This window comes from Crassostrea angulata, chromosome 10, assembly GCF_025612915.1.
Source record: "Crassostrea angulata isolate pt1a10 chromosome 10, ASM2561291v2, whole genome shotgun sequence".
Taxonomy (NCBI): Eukaryota; Metazoa; Mollusca; class Bivalvia; order Ostreida; family Ostreidae; genus Magallana; species Magallana angulata.
In genome coordinates this window covers 55988890-56007165 of record NC_069120.1, presented here as the reverse complement: position 1 = coordinate 56007165, position 18276 = coordinate 55988890, and the positions used below count along the sequence as shown (strand labels likewise).

Genomic DNA, 18276 nt, shown 5'->3' with positions numbered 1-18276 from the left:
ATAGATTTTTCTTTTGTGTTATCACATTTAATAGGTCTTGCTGCACTTGTATCACTCTTTTTATTTGTTTCAACCATTAACACAAGCATGTACTTAAATTTTCAGACAAGAGGAGGTGCAAAGACAATTACATATTAATATGGTTACCCCTTAATTACCTGTAGGACCATTAACAGCAGTGTGAGGAATCTGGATCATGTTCAATATAATATGCAAGAATATAACATGGTCATGCGGACACACCAAATGTAGAACAATAATTATATTAACAATGGCTTTAACAGAGTTGATGTCGTGTAAAACAAATGTGAATATAACTGTGAATAATTGACATAAAAAAATCGTTCAGTCAGAATACTTGAAAGGTGTGATAAGAGAGGGGCAATGTCCGCCACCCAAGCATGCAACACAACAACACACAGTCCCTGAACAACCAATCACACAGCACCAGCTGTCTCCACACTAACAGAGAATAACCTGTACGTCAATTGTCTGTATACATTGCAGCACACACAGGGAGTCCACAAAAAGCCTGAGCTTATGTCCACATATCATACAGGGTTGTCTCTAAGACCTGGGGGCAGGGAATTCCCCTGCCTATTATGACAATTACCCTGCTATTATTGCATTTCAAACACAATCTAGCTATAAGCTAGACACCCAGACCCCCCTTCTACTTTTTTATTTCTTCCTTCTACTTCAAATTTTAAAGACAACCCTGCATACATGTACAACAATGAAATACAGAGCCTCCAAAGCTGTTTCTCTGTATCCTCTCCCTCACAGGATAACATTTATAGGGATCAAACACACAGACTAACTTGATTGACACCTGTCAATCAGCATGTTGATGGACACAGTGAGGAAGAGGAAACAGAAGCACTGTGTGGCATGCTTTATCACAGATAAACAACATGTATGTATTGTGTAATCAGTAAAATTTTGAGAGCTCATAGCTTTTCATAGAACCCTTACCCATATATTAACAATGAAACACAGTATTGATTTCTTAAAAGTTACAAGCAAGTTGTAAAAATTACACCCAAAAGTACATTTATGAAACTGAAAATCCAATTTCTAAATTGTTCTTTTCAAATAATTCCTTAATACATCATCTCTTTTTAAAACATATCATTACATTAACTTCAAACCTGAAGCTGCCTAAGGTAGAAATCATTACAGTAACATTTATATTTATCAATTTCATAAAATGTTTTCCTAGTTTTACTTTTTTCAGACAGGCAGTAATTGTCTATCCCTGTATAACAGACATCTGACTGATAAACAATGAATGTGGACTTACCTTGTACTCAAAGTTTGAGATACAGAAGTAGAGGACATCTAGGATCTGAGCGAGCACATTCACATTGAGTTCACTCCACCACTGACGAACCACGGACTCGTCCGCATTCTTGATGACCCACAGGAAACAGATTAACAGGTTACGAGTGCACTCGGTGGTCAGTGGACTCTTCTTGCTCTGAAAGACACACACAAAGCAATGGAAATCAGAGAAAATCAGAGGAAATCAAAGGAAATCACTGGACTTAGTGTTTAAGTCTAGGTCTCAAACGCACTCAAAGGAACATTCTTCATAAACAATACAATAAAAAAGTCTTTAAAAACTTGATACATATTCAAATAATAAAACACATAAATCTTGTGTTTTGATCCTAACTATTAAATCTTATTTTATCTTTTAGTATAGTCATTGTATTTCCTACAGTTGCACATAAGCATAATATGTTTGACATAATTATTTCTAAGAGTGCTTGATGCTTACACATAGTGTACATAGATATTTTTATTACCTTGGGTTCATCCATCCCTCCTGGGTATTCCTGAACTCTCCCAGCAAAAACGGTGGCCCCTGCTATCTCCAGGGCAACACTGTGGCTGATTTTGTCTGCCTCCTCCTCTTCAGGGCAGCTTGTATGTCGCCTCAGGTCAAGGCCGGGGTCACTGAGCTGTGGCAGTGCCTCGATCACGATCCCAATGATGGGCATGTACAGAGCGGCCAGCCGTGACTTCATTGCAGTGTCCATGTATCGAAGGTCAAGGTCGTGGTTGTACAACAGGTTCCGTACAACATTGATGGCCTTATGATGAATGATGGGATTGCTTCAAGTAAGAAAAGAATTCATGATATAATTTTCACTGACATAAGATTGCACACAATGATAATGACATGCAGTCTTCACAATGTAGGGTCAATGAGTGTATGATTAACATATAGATGTTCAAAATTTGTATCAAGAATTGCTTATTACGTCCACCCCCTTTGTAAAACTTGAATATAAAAATAATATATAAACTAACAAAAAACTGTGTAGTGGAAGTTTGCAGTGTGTGGCAGACTTGTACTAACACATGTAGGACTTACACAACAAACTGTGTAACCAGAGCCACATTTAGGTCATCCTTAGGTCACCGAGAATCAATGTACAACTTACTGTGTACCTAGGGCCACTTTCAGGTCATCCAGAATCAATGTACAACTTACTGAGTATCCAGGGCTACTTTCAGGTCAGACAGAACTAGGCCCACCAGGAAGTGCTGCTGTCTGTACTGTAGGGTCAGCTCATAGAACTGTCCCCGGTCAGTCAGGGTGGAGGTGGAGGTGTAGGAGGACATGGAGTTGGTGCTCTGGATGCTGGGGGTGGGGCTGGCAGCTCTCCCTGATGTAGGGGTCAGAGGAGTTCCGAATGGCAGATTGAGGGGGAAGTAATGCTCGTGGCTACAGACGATTCGCAGAAAGTCCAGCCGTAATAGCATCAGAGTGGTCGAGTCAGACAGAGTCTGGATCTTCTCCGCAATCTACAAACAGCATACACAACTTGATCAGTCCACAACACCGGGCTAATTACAATAGGTATACACACCTGAAATGCTATGTCACACTGTTACATACATTGTCATGTTACAACACACACTGTACATGGATGTTTTAAATAAATATATCATTTTTGATGTATTTTATTTCCACTTCTATGACTGGTGTCATTAATATAATACTAACAGCCCCGCAGTAGTTTGCAATGAGGTTGAAGACAAATCCTCGATCCATGAAACTGAGGAGATCGTGCAGGAAGAAGCCCAGGCTGATGTTTAAACTTCGGATTATCTGAGGCTCCTATACAAAACACAGTATCAGTATCATTAAAGAGCATAGAGGGTGTAAAACTAAATACATGTAATTTCTATCAAATTTATAATTCCTGATAATAAGATACTTGTAATAAGTACAGATGATTTAATAAGAAAAGTCAACAGTATACATTTTATCATTCAATTTGCTGAATTAAACTGTTTTCTGACATTGTTTGGGTGATGTCTTTCCACTGATTAATAACCTTGACATTTCTTCTATCTGACCTTAACCTTTTACCTTGATGTACTTGTCTGTGACCTCTTTGTTGACCAAGTTCATCAAGGCCTCAATGTCCTCAACAAACGGTTTGTCATTGAACCTCATCTGGCGGGGCGTGTCCAGCTTCTGAGTCTTGTTCAGGTGTTCTGCCATGCTCTTGATCTGTAGGTAGAAAACATAATCTGCTTCATCCCAGTACTAAACTTTTACAAGTCAATGCCCAGCAATATAAACTTACTATCAGTTCAAACATTTACTGACAGACAGTTAATGACTAAAGGGTCATTTCAAACATTTACTGATGGACAGTTGATGACTTATGACCAGTTCAAACATTTACTGACAGACAGTTGATGACTTACGACCAGTTCAAACATTTACTGACAGACAGTTAATGACTACAGGGTCAGTTCAAACATTTACTGACAGACAGTTGATGAATTACGATCAGGTCAAACATTTACTAACAGACAGATGATGATATACGATCAGCTCAAATATTTACTGACACAGTTAATGTCTTAGGATCAGTTCAAACATTTACTGACAGACAGATGATGACTTACGATCAGTTCAAACAGGAACCAGGAGTAGGCGAAGGCATGGTCCCTGTTCTGTCCACTCAGAACCAGCCACTGTAGAACCAGCTCCTCATGAACCAGCTGTAACGAACCAGTCACATGACTATCACATGATGAAACATATTCAATCACACATACGTGTAGTTCATAAAAGTTTTACTTGATATACTCTCATGAAAAGGCTTCTGTAGAATCTAATTTCATAAGATGTGTATCTCTTTTCTAATTAAATGTTTATAAAAAGAAGTATAAACCAATATTATAACATTGAAGAGGCTGACCTTTTTGGCTCTGTTCCTGACCATTTGTGGCTGATTGAAATCATCAGCCCTCATGCTCCCTGTCCTGTCCAAGTACTTTGTACCTCCTACAAACAATCGATACATACTCAAACTGAACGACAACATAAAACTGTTTTTCTTTTTTTACTGCAATTTGATTTTCCCCTCATTTATCACAGGCTTTCAACTGCATTCCTTACAAGAGTATATATAAACCTGTATTTAGAATTATGTTCTGAACTACTAGAAATCAAAGTTGTGTTATCAAACATATCACTATAATTACATATCATTGATGACATCCAAATTCAGTTTGGAAAATGTCAGGACAAGAGACAATAGATCAGTAGTACCTAAGATGGCAGATATTTCGTTGTCTGGGGAGGTGGGTGTTAGCGCATTTAGGTCTGGATTGCTGGAACTCCGCGGGAAGTTTTTGTTGGAGACAGGAAGAGATGACGGTCGTCCGAGTGTGTTGTATCCAGACCCAAGCATGGGATCTGTAGCTGCAAAATCAAACATTACAGTTACAGCAGTATCAGCATAATCAGTGTAAAGGTATTATCAGACTTTGCTTAATTATACCAGTCAGTGTGTAAAAGACGGCAGTTATTTCTGGGGGTGAAGCTGAGGGAAACGTTATTATGTCGAGTGAGACAATAAACTTACTATTGTCCAAATAAATAGTAAATAGATATTCTATATAATTATACAGAATAAAACTGTCAGAGAGGCAGAGTCAGAACATAGTTGATGGTTATCAAATTTGAGTTATGAGACGTTGAATTTAATGTAGCAGCTCTTGATAACACTAATAACAAGATTAATGCAAAGGAAATGGAATGCTGCTGCCAGTGAATAGCTTCAATGACTATTTACACTAAGAAAATAGCACAGAAACTATTTCACAGTATATGTTGTGTACCGGGTAGATGAAATGGCATGTTTATTTGTATTTATTTTGCTTAGGAAAAATACACAGAGGTACAGTATCATTAATATAAATTTATCTGTGCTGTAGTGATGTAGATTTACATGTGGATGTGATGTAGTGATTCATATATAATTTATGTATTTGCACTGATATTGATACAAACATTTACCAAGCATTGTCAGGGCTGGGGTGGAGTGGGGGTGGGGGGTGTTGGGTACAGCAGTAATGTATGTATCTGTATAGTATTGACACACTTACCACAGTGTTGTAATGTTCCAGGGTGGGGTAGGGTACAGCAGTACTGTATGTATCTGTGTTGTATTGACGCACTTACCACAGTGTTGTAATGGTCCGGGGTGGGGTAGGGTACAACAGTATTGTATGTAAGAGGCCAGTGTTAGGTTCCGTCCGTTACGGTCATTTTTATCACACAACAGTTCATGGACCCTCTTAACCACCAGAATTATTCCTTCAAAGGCTGGCTGGCCAATGTTTACTGCAATCACAACATACAATGATAAAGAACACTCAGACATCTACTCTGTATATCTTCTATAATATCAAGCTTGATATTACATGACTGTGTAGAGATAGGGGACACAAAAATATATAAGATACATGTATCAACAGACTTCTTACCTTGCTGTCCTCCAAGTATTGGGGGCCTCACCATCAGATACAACAGTCTGTCCAGGACCAGTGGCAGGAACTGCACCAGGTTCTCTCCCTTGGATTTGGGGATGTCTTGTATACTGAGTCTAAGGTCATTCTCAAACTGGGACTCGGTCCTCCGGGGTGGGAGCTTCTGTTCCAGGGTCATCCTACAGTTGTATAGGAACTTTTCCAGCTTGTCATCCTAAGCAGCCAAGAAACCATCAAGAATGTACTATAGAAGCTGTTCCTATTACTTACAAACAGAACAATGAAACAGAAGAGGGGAATTTTTTTTATAATCGAGCAATATAGCGATACTTTTTCTTTCTTCCCACTTTTACTTATAGAACGAACTGACCTATTTTGAGTTGAGATATGTAGTGCTGTTGGCTATTACCTGAGTGTGAACCGAGGACATTGATCTGAGGCTGACATTGAACAGTCCCTTGTGATCCACCCACTTCATGTTGGGCAGGTTGGTCTAAAGATATAATGCCATCATTTAACACAGAGTCTAAAGATATAGTATCATCACATAACAAATAGTCTACAGAAGTGGTATAATACATAACAAGTTGTCTATAGAAATGGTATCATTAAATAACAGGGAGTCTATAGAAATGATACCATCACAAAACAAATAGTCAATAGAAATAATACCATTACATACATGTAACATAAAGTCCATAGAATAATACCATCACATGAATTTACATAGAAATATGAAAAACGTACTTAGAAATATATGATGTTGGGTAAACAATTACAATCATATACATAGAGGAAATTCTACAGAAACCAGTCTATGATAAACTACAACAGATGACTGATCAAACAAAGTATCAACTATTTGTCTCTTGTAAAATACAGTAAAACTCGTTTAGTACGAACACGGATATTGTGAATTCACAGATATAGCGAAGTCATCTTGGATCCCTAGCTATGTAAATTTAATGAATTTCTTATACGTTTATAACGAATTACGGACATAACAAAGTAATTTCTTAGGTCCCAGTGACTTCGTTATAGCCGAGTTTTGCTGTACATGTAACCCTAACCATAACTCTGGATTTCTTTATATTCATTTGATTTTTAACCAGTCAATACTCATAGCTAATGTGTTCTGAATAGATACTGAATACAAATGTACGATACTTAAAGCAGATATAGGTCTATATCAGGTTAGCATCTGATTATCAATTCATTATATAATAAAAGCTAATACTATTTACAAGTATCCATAAAATAAAAGTTATGACATGTTACAATATGTTACTGACCGTATTCTCTAATTAATTCCAATTACAGAGACATACATAATGACAGTACAGAGTATGATATCCGAGTGAGGATGGTGGCACGGATGGACACCAATCTTGGATACAATTGTTCTGTGATAACTGAGGCTTGTGTTAGAGTTCACGCTGTCGTAACTACTTACAGGACGATCATACAGATACTCCTAGTGATAGAGAGAGTGTCTACATCTGAAAACTCCCTAATAACTTATTTCATGTCACTTAGAAGAACAGTGGGCCTTGCAGAAAAATCAATGTCAATAATCAGTAGAATGCAATAGGGGGTGACCTTGTTTCATTCAATTCATAATATCAAGTAAACTAGCAATGGAATTCATTTATTTAATAGTTATGTTTAGGGGTCTATTTCACAGTCATAAAATTTCACTCTGGGAATTATAGTCAACATAATGGGTGAAGTTCTGTATTTATACATGCACTAACATGTACAAGTTGCTTGATTTTAATTTTTAGTTAAAGGAAGATCAAGAAAGTAATTGCATCTAAAATTCTATATCAAAATCAATTTTGATTAAATATCTAAACGTAGCAAACAGCGACTTGTGATACAAGTAAGAATTGCACATACATCAGGGAAGAGAATTGAGTAGCTGGGCGGGAGTTTGTCCACAGACACAGGGATGGAGAAGTCGTCGATCATCAGCTTCCCTTCACGGCAGAGCGGCAGCCACTGAAATTACATACAGCACAATCAAGTGATATCAGAAACTGCAAACGATTATTTTATAGACTACAGTAAAATGCTGCCAAATTTATTAAGAGTTTGTAAACTACATGTATGCTGAATTACATGTATGTGTTTAGTTACAATAAAACATCATGACACATATCTTTGCAGCTTCAAACTTGTAACATCAATCTCATTTATATCCAAAATCTCCTGAAGATACATTTAGTGAATATACATGTAAGTATGCTCTTTACTTCTCCTACAAAACCCCTTGACCCCTGTTTGACCCCCTCACTGTGTATCCCACAGGAACCTCGACTGGGCCGGATTCATTCTTCTTTGATTGACAGCTGATGTGGTAGAAGGTGAAAAGGAGATGGTGGGCGTCGGTCAGCTTGGCGGGGAGTTTGACCTTGATCTCCTCGTAGAAGTCGGGGGACTTGTTGTGGTAGGTGACCGCTGTGTAGGCCTCCCTGGACAGCTCTGGACAGTTAGACTTCCCGAAGATCGCCTTCAACAGAGGGAGAGTTGATTTATAATAAAGAACAAGAATTATACTTCTTCCCAACAATAACCTTCTACAGATGGAGAGTTGATTAATAATAAAAAACGAGGGCTATTCCAAATGTAGACTTAAACACAAAAGTTAATTAATAACACAAGGTGGAGTGACATGTAGTCCCTAAGACTGCCTTAAACAGACAGAGCGTTGTTTAATAACAAGGTACAAGATATGTTCCCAAAAATCACCTTCAAAAGAAGTTGCTAAATAGCAAGGTACAAGATGAAACACACTGCATAGTTTCACACCTGTTTCACCTTAAATCTGACCTGTTGATACTGGGTTTTTTTTCTATTTTGGAAAATTATAATTAATCATGAGTACAGTGAACCTAGTCTCAAACCCAGGCAAGTAATTCCTACCAATCCTCTAACACATGTGACTACAGGATCTGTCCGTTACCATGGCAGCAATAACAACAGAATCTGTCCGTTACCTTGAGAGCACTAACAACAACATCTGTCCGTTACCTTGAGAGCACTAACAACATGATCTGTCCGTTACCTTGAGAGCACTAACAACAGGATCTGTCCGTTACCTTGAGAGCACTAACAACATGATCTGTCCATTACCTTGACAGCACTAACAACAGGATCTGTCCGTTACCTTGACAGCACTAACAACAGGATCTGTCCGTTACCTCGAGAGCACTATCAACAAGATCTGTCCGTTACCTTGACAGCACTAACAACAAGATCTGTCCGTTACCTTGAGAGCACTAACAACAAGATCTGTCCGTTACCTTGACAGCACTAACAACAAGATCTGTCCGTTACCTTGACAGCACTAACAACAGAATCTGTCCATTACCTTGAGAGCACTAACAACAGGATCTGTCCGTTACCTTGAGAGCACTAACAACAACATCTGTTCGTTACCTTGAGAGCACTAACAACAGGATCTGTCCATTACCTTGAGAGCACTAACAACAAGATCTGTCCATTACCTTGAGAGCACTAACAACAAGATCTGTTCGTTACCTTGAGAGTACTAACAACAAGATCTGTTCGTTACCTTGAGAGCACTAACAACAAGATCTGTTCGTTACCTTGAGAGTACTAACAACAGAATCTGTCCATTACCTTGAGAGCACTAACAACAAGATCTGTTCGTTACCTTGAGAGTACTAACAACAGAATCTGTCGTTTACCTTGAGAGCACTAACAACAGAATCTGTCGTTTACCTTGAGAGCACTAACAACAGGATCTGTCCGTTACCTTGAGAGCACTAACAACAGGATCTGTCCGTTACCTTGAGAGCACTATCAACAAGATCTGTCCGTTACCTTGACAGCACTAACAACAAGATCTGTCCGTTACCTTGAGAGCACTAACAACAAGATCTGTCCGTTACCTTGACAGCACTAACAACAAGATCTGTCCGTTACCTTGACAGCACTAACAACAGAATCTGTCCATTACCTTGAGAGCACTAACAACAGGATCTGTCCGTTACCTTGAGAGCACTAACAACAACATCTGTTCGTTACCTTGAGAACACTAACAACAGGATCTGTCCATTACCTTGAGAGCACTAACAACAAGATCTGTCCATTACCTTGAGAGCACTAACAACAAGATCTGTTCGTTACCTTGAGAGTACTAACAACAAGATCTGTTCGTTACCTTGAGAGTACTAACAACAAGATCTGTTCGTTACCTTGAGAGTACTAACAACAGAATCTGTCCATTACCTTGAGAGCACTAACAACAAGATCTGTTCGTTACCTTGAGAGTACTAACAACAGAATCTGTCGTTTACCTTGAGAGCACTAACAACAGAATCTGTCGTTTACCTTGAGAGCACTAACAACAGGATCTGTCCGTTACCTTGAGAGCACTAACAACAGGATCTGTCCGTTACCTTGAGAGCACTAACAACAAGATCTGTCCCTTACCTTGATAGCACTAACAACAAGATCTGTTCGTTACCTTGAGAGCACTAACAACAGGATCTGTCCATTACCTTGAGAGCACTAACAACAGGATCTGTCCGTTACCTTGAGAGCACTAACAACAAGATCTGTCCGTTACCTTGAGAGCACATCCCTCCTCCTCTCCTGACATGAACTGGACTTTGACGGCCAGATTCCTAGCAGAGCCCTGTCTATTGCTAAAGTTCAGACTACGCGGGTACACATACAACAGGTTCCTGCAATATATAATATGACACTGAAATCAACACATACAAAGTCCCAAATCTGAGATAGATTATCAGACATGATATCAAAGTCTATATATCCAAGTATCTCATTCCTATATACAGTGTGGAGCTTGTATTTTCTCTACTTACCAATACAAATTAAAAGGTATTTATATTCTCTACTTACCTATACACAGTGTGGGGGTTGTATATTTCTCTGGAGGGGAATTCCAGGATTTCACGGGTTGGTCTGGTCTTTTCATCAGGGTAAGGCTCCACCTTGTAGAGTTCAGGGGTTAACATGTAGCGAGGCTCCTCGGGACAAGGAGAAATGTCTAACTTCAAGGTTCCTGTTTAAAAATACATCATAATCATTAAAGCTACATGATCTAGTCAGCAGAAATTAATTTGTAAAATTAGAAAAATAAGGACTTACCAGGAATACACTTCACTCTTTTCAGGACACTGGATGGTCGTTTCAAATCAGCCAAAAACTTATACAAGTCTTCATCACTTAATCTGTCTCCTTCCTATGAAACATATTGATAAAAACACTACAGAAACTGTCCAAAATAACCATTAAGTGTTTATTATACATATACATGTATTACAGAGTATGTTAGAACCGATCTTTAATGCAGTCAAAACATACATAACTGTCATTGCAATATGTAGTGTCGGGGGGTTGATGGTTGAAAAAAACATGTACCAGTGTACAAACTAATCACCTGCTTGAAGAAACTGGAAACAGTGAGGGTGACTGGTCTGAAGTTGTCCAGACTGGGTCCATAGTCCTCCCCCGAGAATAGCCCCCTCCTCTCACTGCGACCACGCTCCATCGATCCCCGGCGGGTAGAGGAGAACTCTTCCTTGTTCCTTCTACGGAAGCTGTCAAACTGACCGGGAATACCAGACATAGATCTCCTGTCTACAATAAAGACCTCCCATTACCCAGACATCAGAGATAATAATACACAGAGACCACATAGATCTCCTGTCTACAATAAAGACCTCCCATTACCCAGACATCAGAGATAATAATACACAGAGACCACATAGATCTCATGTCTACAATAAAGACAGATCCTTATATTTCACAGGAATAAAGTGCTAATAATACAACAAGACCACAGAGGAAAATTCTAATGTACACACCAAGGCTGGAGGATCGGGACGGCTCCGGCTCACAGGTTTTTACTGCATCCTGACCACCTGTTGCCCCAGTGACAATATTCATCAGGTAGATAGCTGTCCAGGCAAATGGCATTCTGTACTTCCCAAGGCGCTCACAGAACTGTACAGCATTGGATTTCAAGCGATCTTCTTTGGCCTGTTAAAACAAGAATGAAGTGTTCTAGGTACAATCATGTGTATCTCAATTTCACAACTTTAAAAATCCTACATGTACAATCATTTTATGAGCAAACAGTTAGTGAGGTGGGTTTTTTTTGGGTATGTTTATTTTGCATCGTTTTCTTCTGTTTGTATCATTTGTCTTTTGTCAGCCTTAAGTACATGTATATACATGTACATGTGTACATAAAACAAGTGCCTGGAGTGTGAGGCATGTGGTGTGTGTACCTTATCTTCTCTCATGTATGGCTCTGCACAGTCCCCTATGTCTCCCTGCTGTAAAACTTTTTCCAGCTGTAAACGCAATTCAAACATCTAACTGTAGGGCTATTTATCAATAAATCATATTTAACCATATACACTGTATTGTAAAAATTTATACATCATTTGTAAGACAAATGAAACATCTAACTATTAACAGTGATATTACCCTGATGACGAGGAAGACATCTGGGGAGGGGTAGGTGATGCTGAAGCAGGCGGCCCGACTCATGGTGGACACGTCCGACTGCTGGATGTGCATACTTATCATCTTCTTCTGTTCATCCTGGTTCACGTCAAAGTAGAAATTCTCTGATATCTAAAAGTAATTAATAATATCCCTGATTCACGTCAAAGTAGAAATTCTCTGATATTGGCAAGTAATTAAAAATACCCCTGATTCACGTCATAGAAAAAGTCATCAAATGTCTGAAAACAGTTTGAAGAATTCTCCGAAAAGAAAACAGACTGCCAAAATTTAAATTCCTTGTAGGTCAAAAATTAACACCTCGATTGACATTAATGGTACAGACTGCTGAATATTTAGTTTTGTGGAGCTGATGTTCTTCTTCAGTAAATGTCTTAATGCAAGTTGAGCTTTAAATGGTTACCTTTTTCTTTTCCTTGGCATCATACAGGGCCACAGTGGCAAACAATGGTTCAAAGTCCAGTTCTAATCTACAACAGTTTCCGATACACATTAAATGTTGTTAGTTTATTTCACTAAATACATGTACAGGTTCAACAGAACGTCAAGTTCCTCATCTTATAATTTGGATGGAACTTCCAAATTATTTTTTTTTTTTTAGACTTTGAATTTTATTAGGCATGAATGTACAACCTAAACCTAAATTTGCACTGAAATTAATGCAGTCAAAACTCACCCAGTTGCCAAATGTCATTTTGTAGACTTAAAAATATGGTTCTTATGTAATCAACATAAATTCTTGGATATTGCTAGGATCATTCATTGCAATGATACCAAACATTATCCATGCTAAAACTGATTATATAGTACCCTTAAACATTAGAGTATGAAATCTTCGGCTTTTCCAATAAATTGTTCATTGTTTCAAATTCTTATGAAACTTACTTGAGTTGAATACATTTAACAACAATTCGATGACCAAAGTGTTCCTGTGGAAACGGAGCAGAAGGCCGTCTTTCTATGAGATCCTCCTAAACCAAGAAATACAGTAAATATATTTTCGATAAACAATATACATGTAATATCAAAAGTCTGAACCTTTGTTGAGTGCAAAGCAAAATATGATACAAATTATTAATATCCAAAAAAATTTACTAGAATTGCACTAGATTCAATATATTAAAGACAGATAATTTCTGAATCTTTAATAACTTGTGATTGATTTTCGACAAGTAGATTATTTATTTTAATGAAAATGTTAAAAAACTTGTCTTCTAAAAATAGTGTTGGTCAACATTATTCTGAAATATAAAGCTTAACAGTTTTCATCTAGAACACACATTTTGGTGATTGTCCATCTTACAACTGTGTCAGGTTTGTTTCACATGTTTCTGGTATCTTAAACATGTTTCTGTTATCTTAAACATGTGTCTGGTATCTTAAACAAGAGAGAGGTACTGCTGTGGTTTCATCAATATATATATATATATGGTCATCAGTTTTCATGGATTTAGGAAAAATCAATTGAAATATGAAGGATAAGTAAATGTTTGGCCAATGATCTAAGCAATACAATATACTAAAAACTGCTCATCAATCGACAATGGGCATTTAATTTCCTTCATTAACTCAACAACCAAATCAGCAAAAATTGGTACATGTGTTCACAACATTTGATGAATCAACAGAACATGGAATTACCTCTTCCTCTCCAGGAAACAGACTGAACAGTGTGTCCTCTCGGTTCTCCTGCCGACACTTCCTGTTGTCTTCGTCGATCTGTTCATACGACACCTGGTCAAACAGGTGAGGCAGCAGCTGGTCACCCTGGGACGACTTCAGGTCAAATATACTGCTGGCCCAACTCCCCCGGGGGACAGAGTTCATGTGGATCGACTGCCGCTTGTTGATGTCATCCTTAATGTTTTGAGATAAACAGGAGGTGATATATCAAAAAGATACACAAAAAATGTAGATGATCATCTCATAACTCTTTCAATTATGTATTTACATGGTCTAATTGTTCAATTTAACTAAAATGGTTGTATTTTTGTGTGTAGTGATAATCAAATAATGTACATTTATCTCATTTAATACTACATGTAGTTTGTTGATTAAAGCAAGACATAGAGAGAAATATAAGTAATTTCCTCCACTGTTGAGCTCGAGGTCTGCTGCAGCCATACCTCGTCGTCCTGAGCGTCCTCTATGTCCACCTCGTACTCCTGGGGGATGGTGGCATCCTGTCCGCTCAGCTTTTCCTTGCTGCAGACACTGGAGCTGTAGCGGTGGTAGCGGCGGGTGATGACTGTGTAGTCAGCGGTGTATCGCCGTGCCAAGTCAAACACAAACTCATCCGCCTCAGGTCTGTACAAACAAAGAAGTTAAGTTCAAGCTCTGTGAAAGTTCTATATGTTTAATGCCATGGTATCTTAGATACTTAACCCAATTACTAATTAGCTCAGTGATCTAATACACTACATATCAAATGCATGGATCAAGCAGACAAGTTCCATAGTTACACAAACTATTTTTCATGACTACTCCTTCAAATAAATCAATTTTTCACCAGCAGACTTACCCGAGTTCTGGCACTATGGGTTTGACAGTGCGACATTTCCTGGGCATGCTGTGTACGTCCACATCATCCTCGGGGTACAGGATGAGGTCTCGGAATGGGTCCCTCTCCACAGTGCATGAGTTCTGGAGCACAAACTCCTCATAATCTGGCGGATCAACAACATCAGTTAGGGGCACCTGCAGAGGAAAATCAATATAAGCATTGTAATTTACAACAAAGTTAAAAACAAATGTTTTAATTAACTTTATTTTTCTATAAATAGTTTAACATAAATATGCACAAACAAAAGGGATGGTAAAGCAAAAATAAAACAACCAATATCAAAGTTTTTTCAACAGTTAAATAATTTGTACCGTGAGATTGAGTCCGCTGGCACATCGAGTGAGGTCAGAGGTCGAGTAGATGGTTGAGGAGACAGCCTTTCTAACTTCGGCTGCTCCTTGTCTGAAAATGAGAACATATCAACATCAGCAATAAGGTCAACATATTATTTCAACTGGATTTGTTACCACACAGACAGCAATAATGATAAATGTATACTATTATAACAGTAACTTGATCCAAAGGGTTGGATCACATTGAGTTGCCAGGCGCGGTTCATCAGATCAAACAAGATGCGAAGCGTTGAGTTAAATCTGATGATCTGCATCTGGCAAGGAGACAAGATTCGTCTCTTTGGATCAAGTTACTGTTAAAATGATATACATGTATTTATTCTACACACTTGTCTATTTAAAAGTTTTAATTACAAAAAGTATGTTTTTAAAATCATATGTATAACGTTAACTTATATAACAAAGCTATCTTAATACAAACTCTTATATAAAAAAAAGAACACGCTAGAATACAGATGTTATTTAATGTGTAATATATCATCAGTTTTAGAGAATGGTGATGAGGAATCAGAAACCCACAGTGTGGAATCCGGAAAATCTGATGGGTATATGATAAGGAATTTTTTCAACTGGTCCTTTACCACACAATAAAAAATGAGGAGAAGGAATTATTCAACTGTATAGGTATCCCTTCTTTGATTTGACATATATCAATGCATATATAAACAAAGGGTATTCACTAAATTATGAGAAAGTCATAGCACAGTTGCACGTTTAATGACACAATTATGTAGATCAATGGACTGTCAAAAAAAATTTTGAATACGGTATGATAACTAAGGAATAATTTAATGAGTTTTGCTTATGCATCATAACCCCTATGACATTTCGTTTGACCCCACAAGTGGCATAACTGAAGTATTAATTCAGAGACATAAATAAAAGAGATTGGCAACATCGGCCATTACCTTGTTTTGTTGCTGAAAAATGTTACGGGACCAACCTTACTTTGAGTATTGAGTACATATTAGTAAACTGATATATTGATTTTAAACCATAAGTATTAATGAAAAATGTGCAAAGGATTGACACGTTTTTGAAACAAAAAATTGAAAAATAAGATTAATATATAGAAAATATATAGGCCAGCTATAAAACATTGGCAAATCTCGGATGACATGTAGCCAACTGCTTCCTAAAACTGATCCTTTTTTAATATTGTTTATAAGACATGAATTCATGAAAATATATTATTTTGAATGTTTTGGTAATAGGTTTTAGCTGTTTATATTTCGATATATTTGTTTATTAGAAAGATGTACTGATTTAAACTGGGAATACTTTACAATAGGGACCGTGAGATTACGATCAGTTGCCAATCTCTGTTATTTTTGTCTCTTATTAAATCAACATGTACAGGAATTTTACTATGTTAATCATTATCTATAGTACAGTGAATCTTAAAAACTCAGCAAATTTGGGGCAAGCTAAAAAGCACAAAAGCAAGATGTTATGAAATCTAAATAATGATTTAACCTATAACAAGTGCATAAACAAGGAGTTCACGATTTAAAAATTGTCAAGTTTAATTTATCCAAAACGTAATCATATTAAAAGGAAATTCGAAAAATAAACAGTAAATCTTAGCCGATAACTGGTACAATACTAGTGAAAAGCAATCAAATCTGACTGACGTGAAAGATACAGTTTAGTACAGCTACAAATTTATTCAACTTGGCTTCTGGCTCATGGGGGGGGGGGGGGGGGGGTGTTCCAAAATATTCTTCAATGTTGATTTTTTTAAACGGAAATATTTTGAAATTTACCAGGATGTTTTTAAAATAAACATTGAGAGAATGATAATGAAAGTGTTTAGTAGTTTAACGTTATATGCTAAAAAAAAGAAAAAAAAGAAACGGGATCGTCCTTGTTTACAAGTGAAATACAATACCACATGCAGAGACAATTCGAGATTCGTTTAAAACAAGAAAAATACAGGTCTGACAATGTGTATCAATCTCAAAATCACGTTAACAACAAAAACTCACTTATTTAGCTTCTGGGCAAAAGCTCTTTGTTGCTGGGTCGGTGCAGCCGACATCTTGCCGTCTGCCCGATAACTCACTTCCTCACTTTTTTTCGGTTGTGTGTTTTCTGTTTTCTAGGCACGGATCCATCGCGCGCATGTGCATGAGAGAGAGAGAGAGAGAGAGAGAGAGAGATCAAGCCGTATAAGCTTCATCAATCAAAGATAAAGGTCTATATAATCTAAAATGACTCAGTTTGAAAGTGAAATGGATTTTAATTACTGCTCAAAACTTTTTTGCCGTGTCGTGCCGTATTTTTTCACTTAGGGAATGACAGAAACTGTCAAATCTATTTTAAATCGATTTTTTTTTCAATTTTGATTAACTAGGCCTATGTGTATAAATATATCTGAATAAATTTGAAGTGTAATTTAATATCATGTCATTTCAGTATAAACTGCAAATTTTATACATCTATACGTTTATTTACCAATCGAGGGCCCGGGGGGGGGGGGGGGGAGGGGGGGCAATAAAACAACATGATTATAACAAATAATGCATGTATGAAATACATAAATATTGTACTGTTAAATGTAAGTAAGCATAGTAAGTTAATTACAATAGGAGGTGCATCTGATATAACACATACCAAGGGTTGTCATACACATATGCAAGGGTATACATTTATTTGCAAGTAGAGAAGAAAACAGCAATACATAATCCATATACAATTGTATATAGCCTAGACATATTATATACCGGTAATTATACATTTGTGATATATTTTCAAGGTATGACAGTGAGTGGAAGTATAGAATTTTATACAGAGGGTTGAAAACTGTATTTTGTTGGCCTGACCACATAGGGCAACAAGGGATGTCCAATGCCTGTTGCAGCATATGGCTATATGCATTTCGTTAGAGTCATATCTGTGCGGTCTTGTACCCTAAGCACTCAGGTCAGCTTAAAGGAGTAAAAGTTAACATGTAAACTATTGAAAAACTTCAGTATTAACGGATGATACTTTTCTCAACATTACACACTTTTAAACCAACTA

General features: G+C 37.4%; 1 protein-coding gene across 4 annotated transcripts in view; it reads right to left on the bottom strand.

The window, feature by feature from the left end:
* The window catches only part of LOC128165860 (dedicator of cytokinesis protein 7-like), a 38808-nt gene extending 21431 nt beyond the window's left edge, over nt 1-17377 (bottom strand). For 2 of the 4 annotated variants that reach the window (XM_052830761.1, XM_052830763.1), the window contains exons 1-28: nt 17241-17377; nt 15211-15301; nt 14858-15033; nt 14463-14643; nt 13978-14193; nt 13222-13307; nt 12740-12806; nt 12298-12447; nt 12096-12161; nt 11670-11844; nt 11243-11442; nt 10951-11044; nt 10702-10864; nt 10406-10523; nt 8105-8320; nt 7708-7809; nt 7262-7282; nt 6218-6301; nt 5806-6022; nt 5501-5662; nt 4586-4738; nt 4233-4318; nt 3937-4032; nt 3389-3532; nt 3020-3133; nt 2504-2817; nt 1812-2121; nt 1304-1480 (exon numbers count right to left, since the gene is read on the bottom strand). In XM_052830761.1, the coding sequence (XP_052686721.1) occupies nt 1304-1480; nt 1812-2121; nt 2504-2817; nt 3020-3133; nt 3389-3532; nt 3937-4032; nt 4233-4318; nt 4586-4738; nt 5501-5662; nt 5806-6022; nt 6218-6301; nt 7262-7282; nt 7708-7809; nt 8105-8320; nt 10406-10523; nt 10702-10864; nt 10951-11044; nt 11243-11442; nt 11670-11844; nt 12096-12161; nt 12298-12447; nt 12740-12806; nt 13222-13307; nt 13978-14193; nt 14463-14643; nt 14858-15033; nt 15211-15301; nt 17241-17293 (4032 nt within the window). In that variant the 5' untranslated portion in view covers nt 17294-17377. The remainder of the gene's footprint in view (nt 1-1303; nt 1481-1811; nt 2122-2503; nt 2818-3019; nt 3134-3388; nt 3533-3936; nt 4033-4232; nt 4319-4585; nt 4739-5500; nt 5663-5805; nt 6023-6217; nt 6302-7261; nt 7283-7707; nt 7810-8104; nt 8321-10405; nt 10524-10701; nt 10865-10950; nt 11045-11242; nt 11443-11669; nt 11845-12095; nt 12162-12297; nt 12448-12739; nt 12807-13221; nt 13308-13977; nt 14194-14462; nt 14644-14857; nt 15034-15210; nt 15302-17240) is intronic. The other 2 variants (XM_052830762.1, XM_052830764.1) reach the window with 1 other exon arrangement.
* Between the last annotated feature and the right edge of the window lie 899 nt (nt 17378-18276).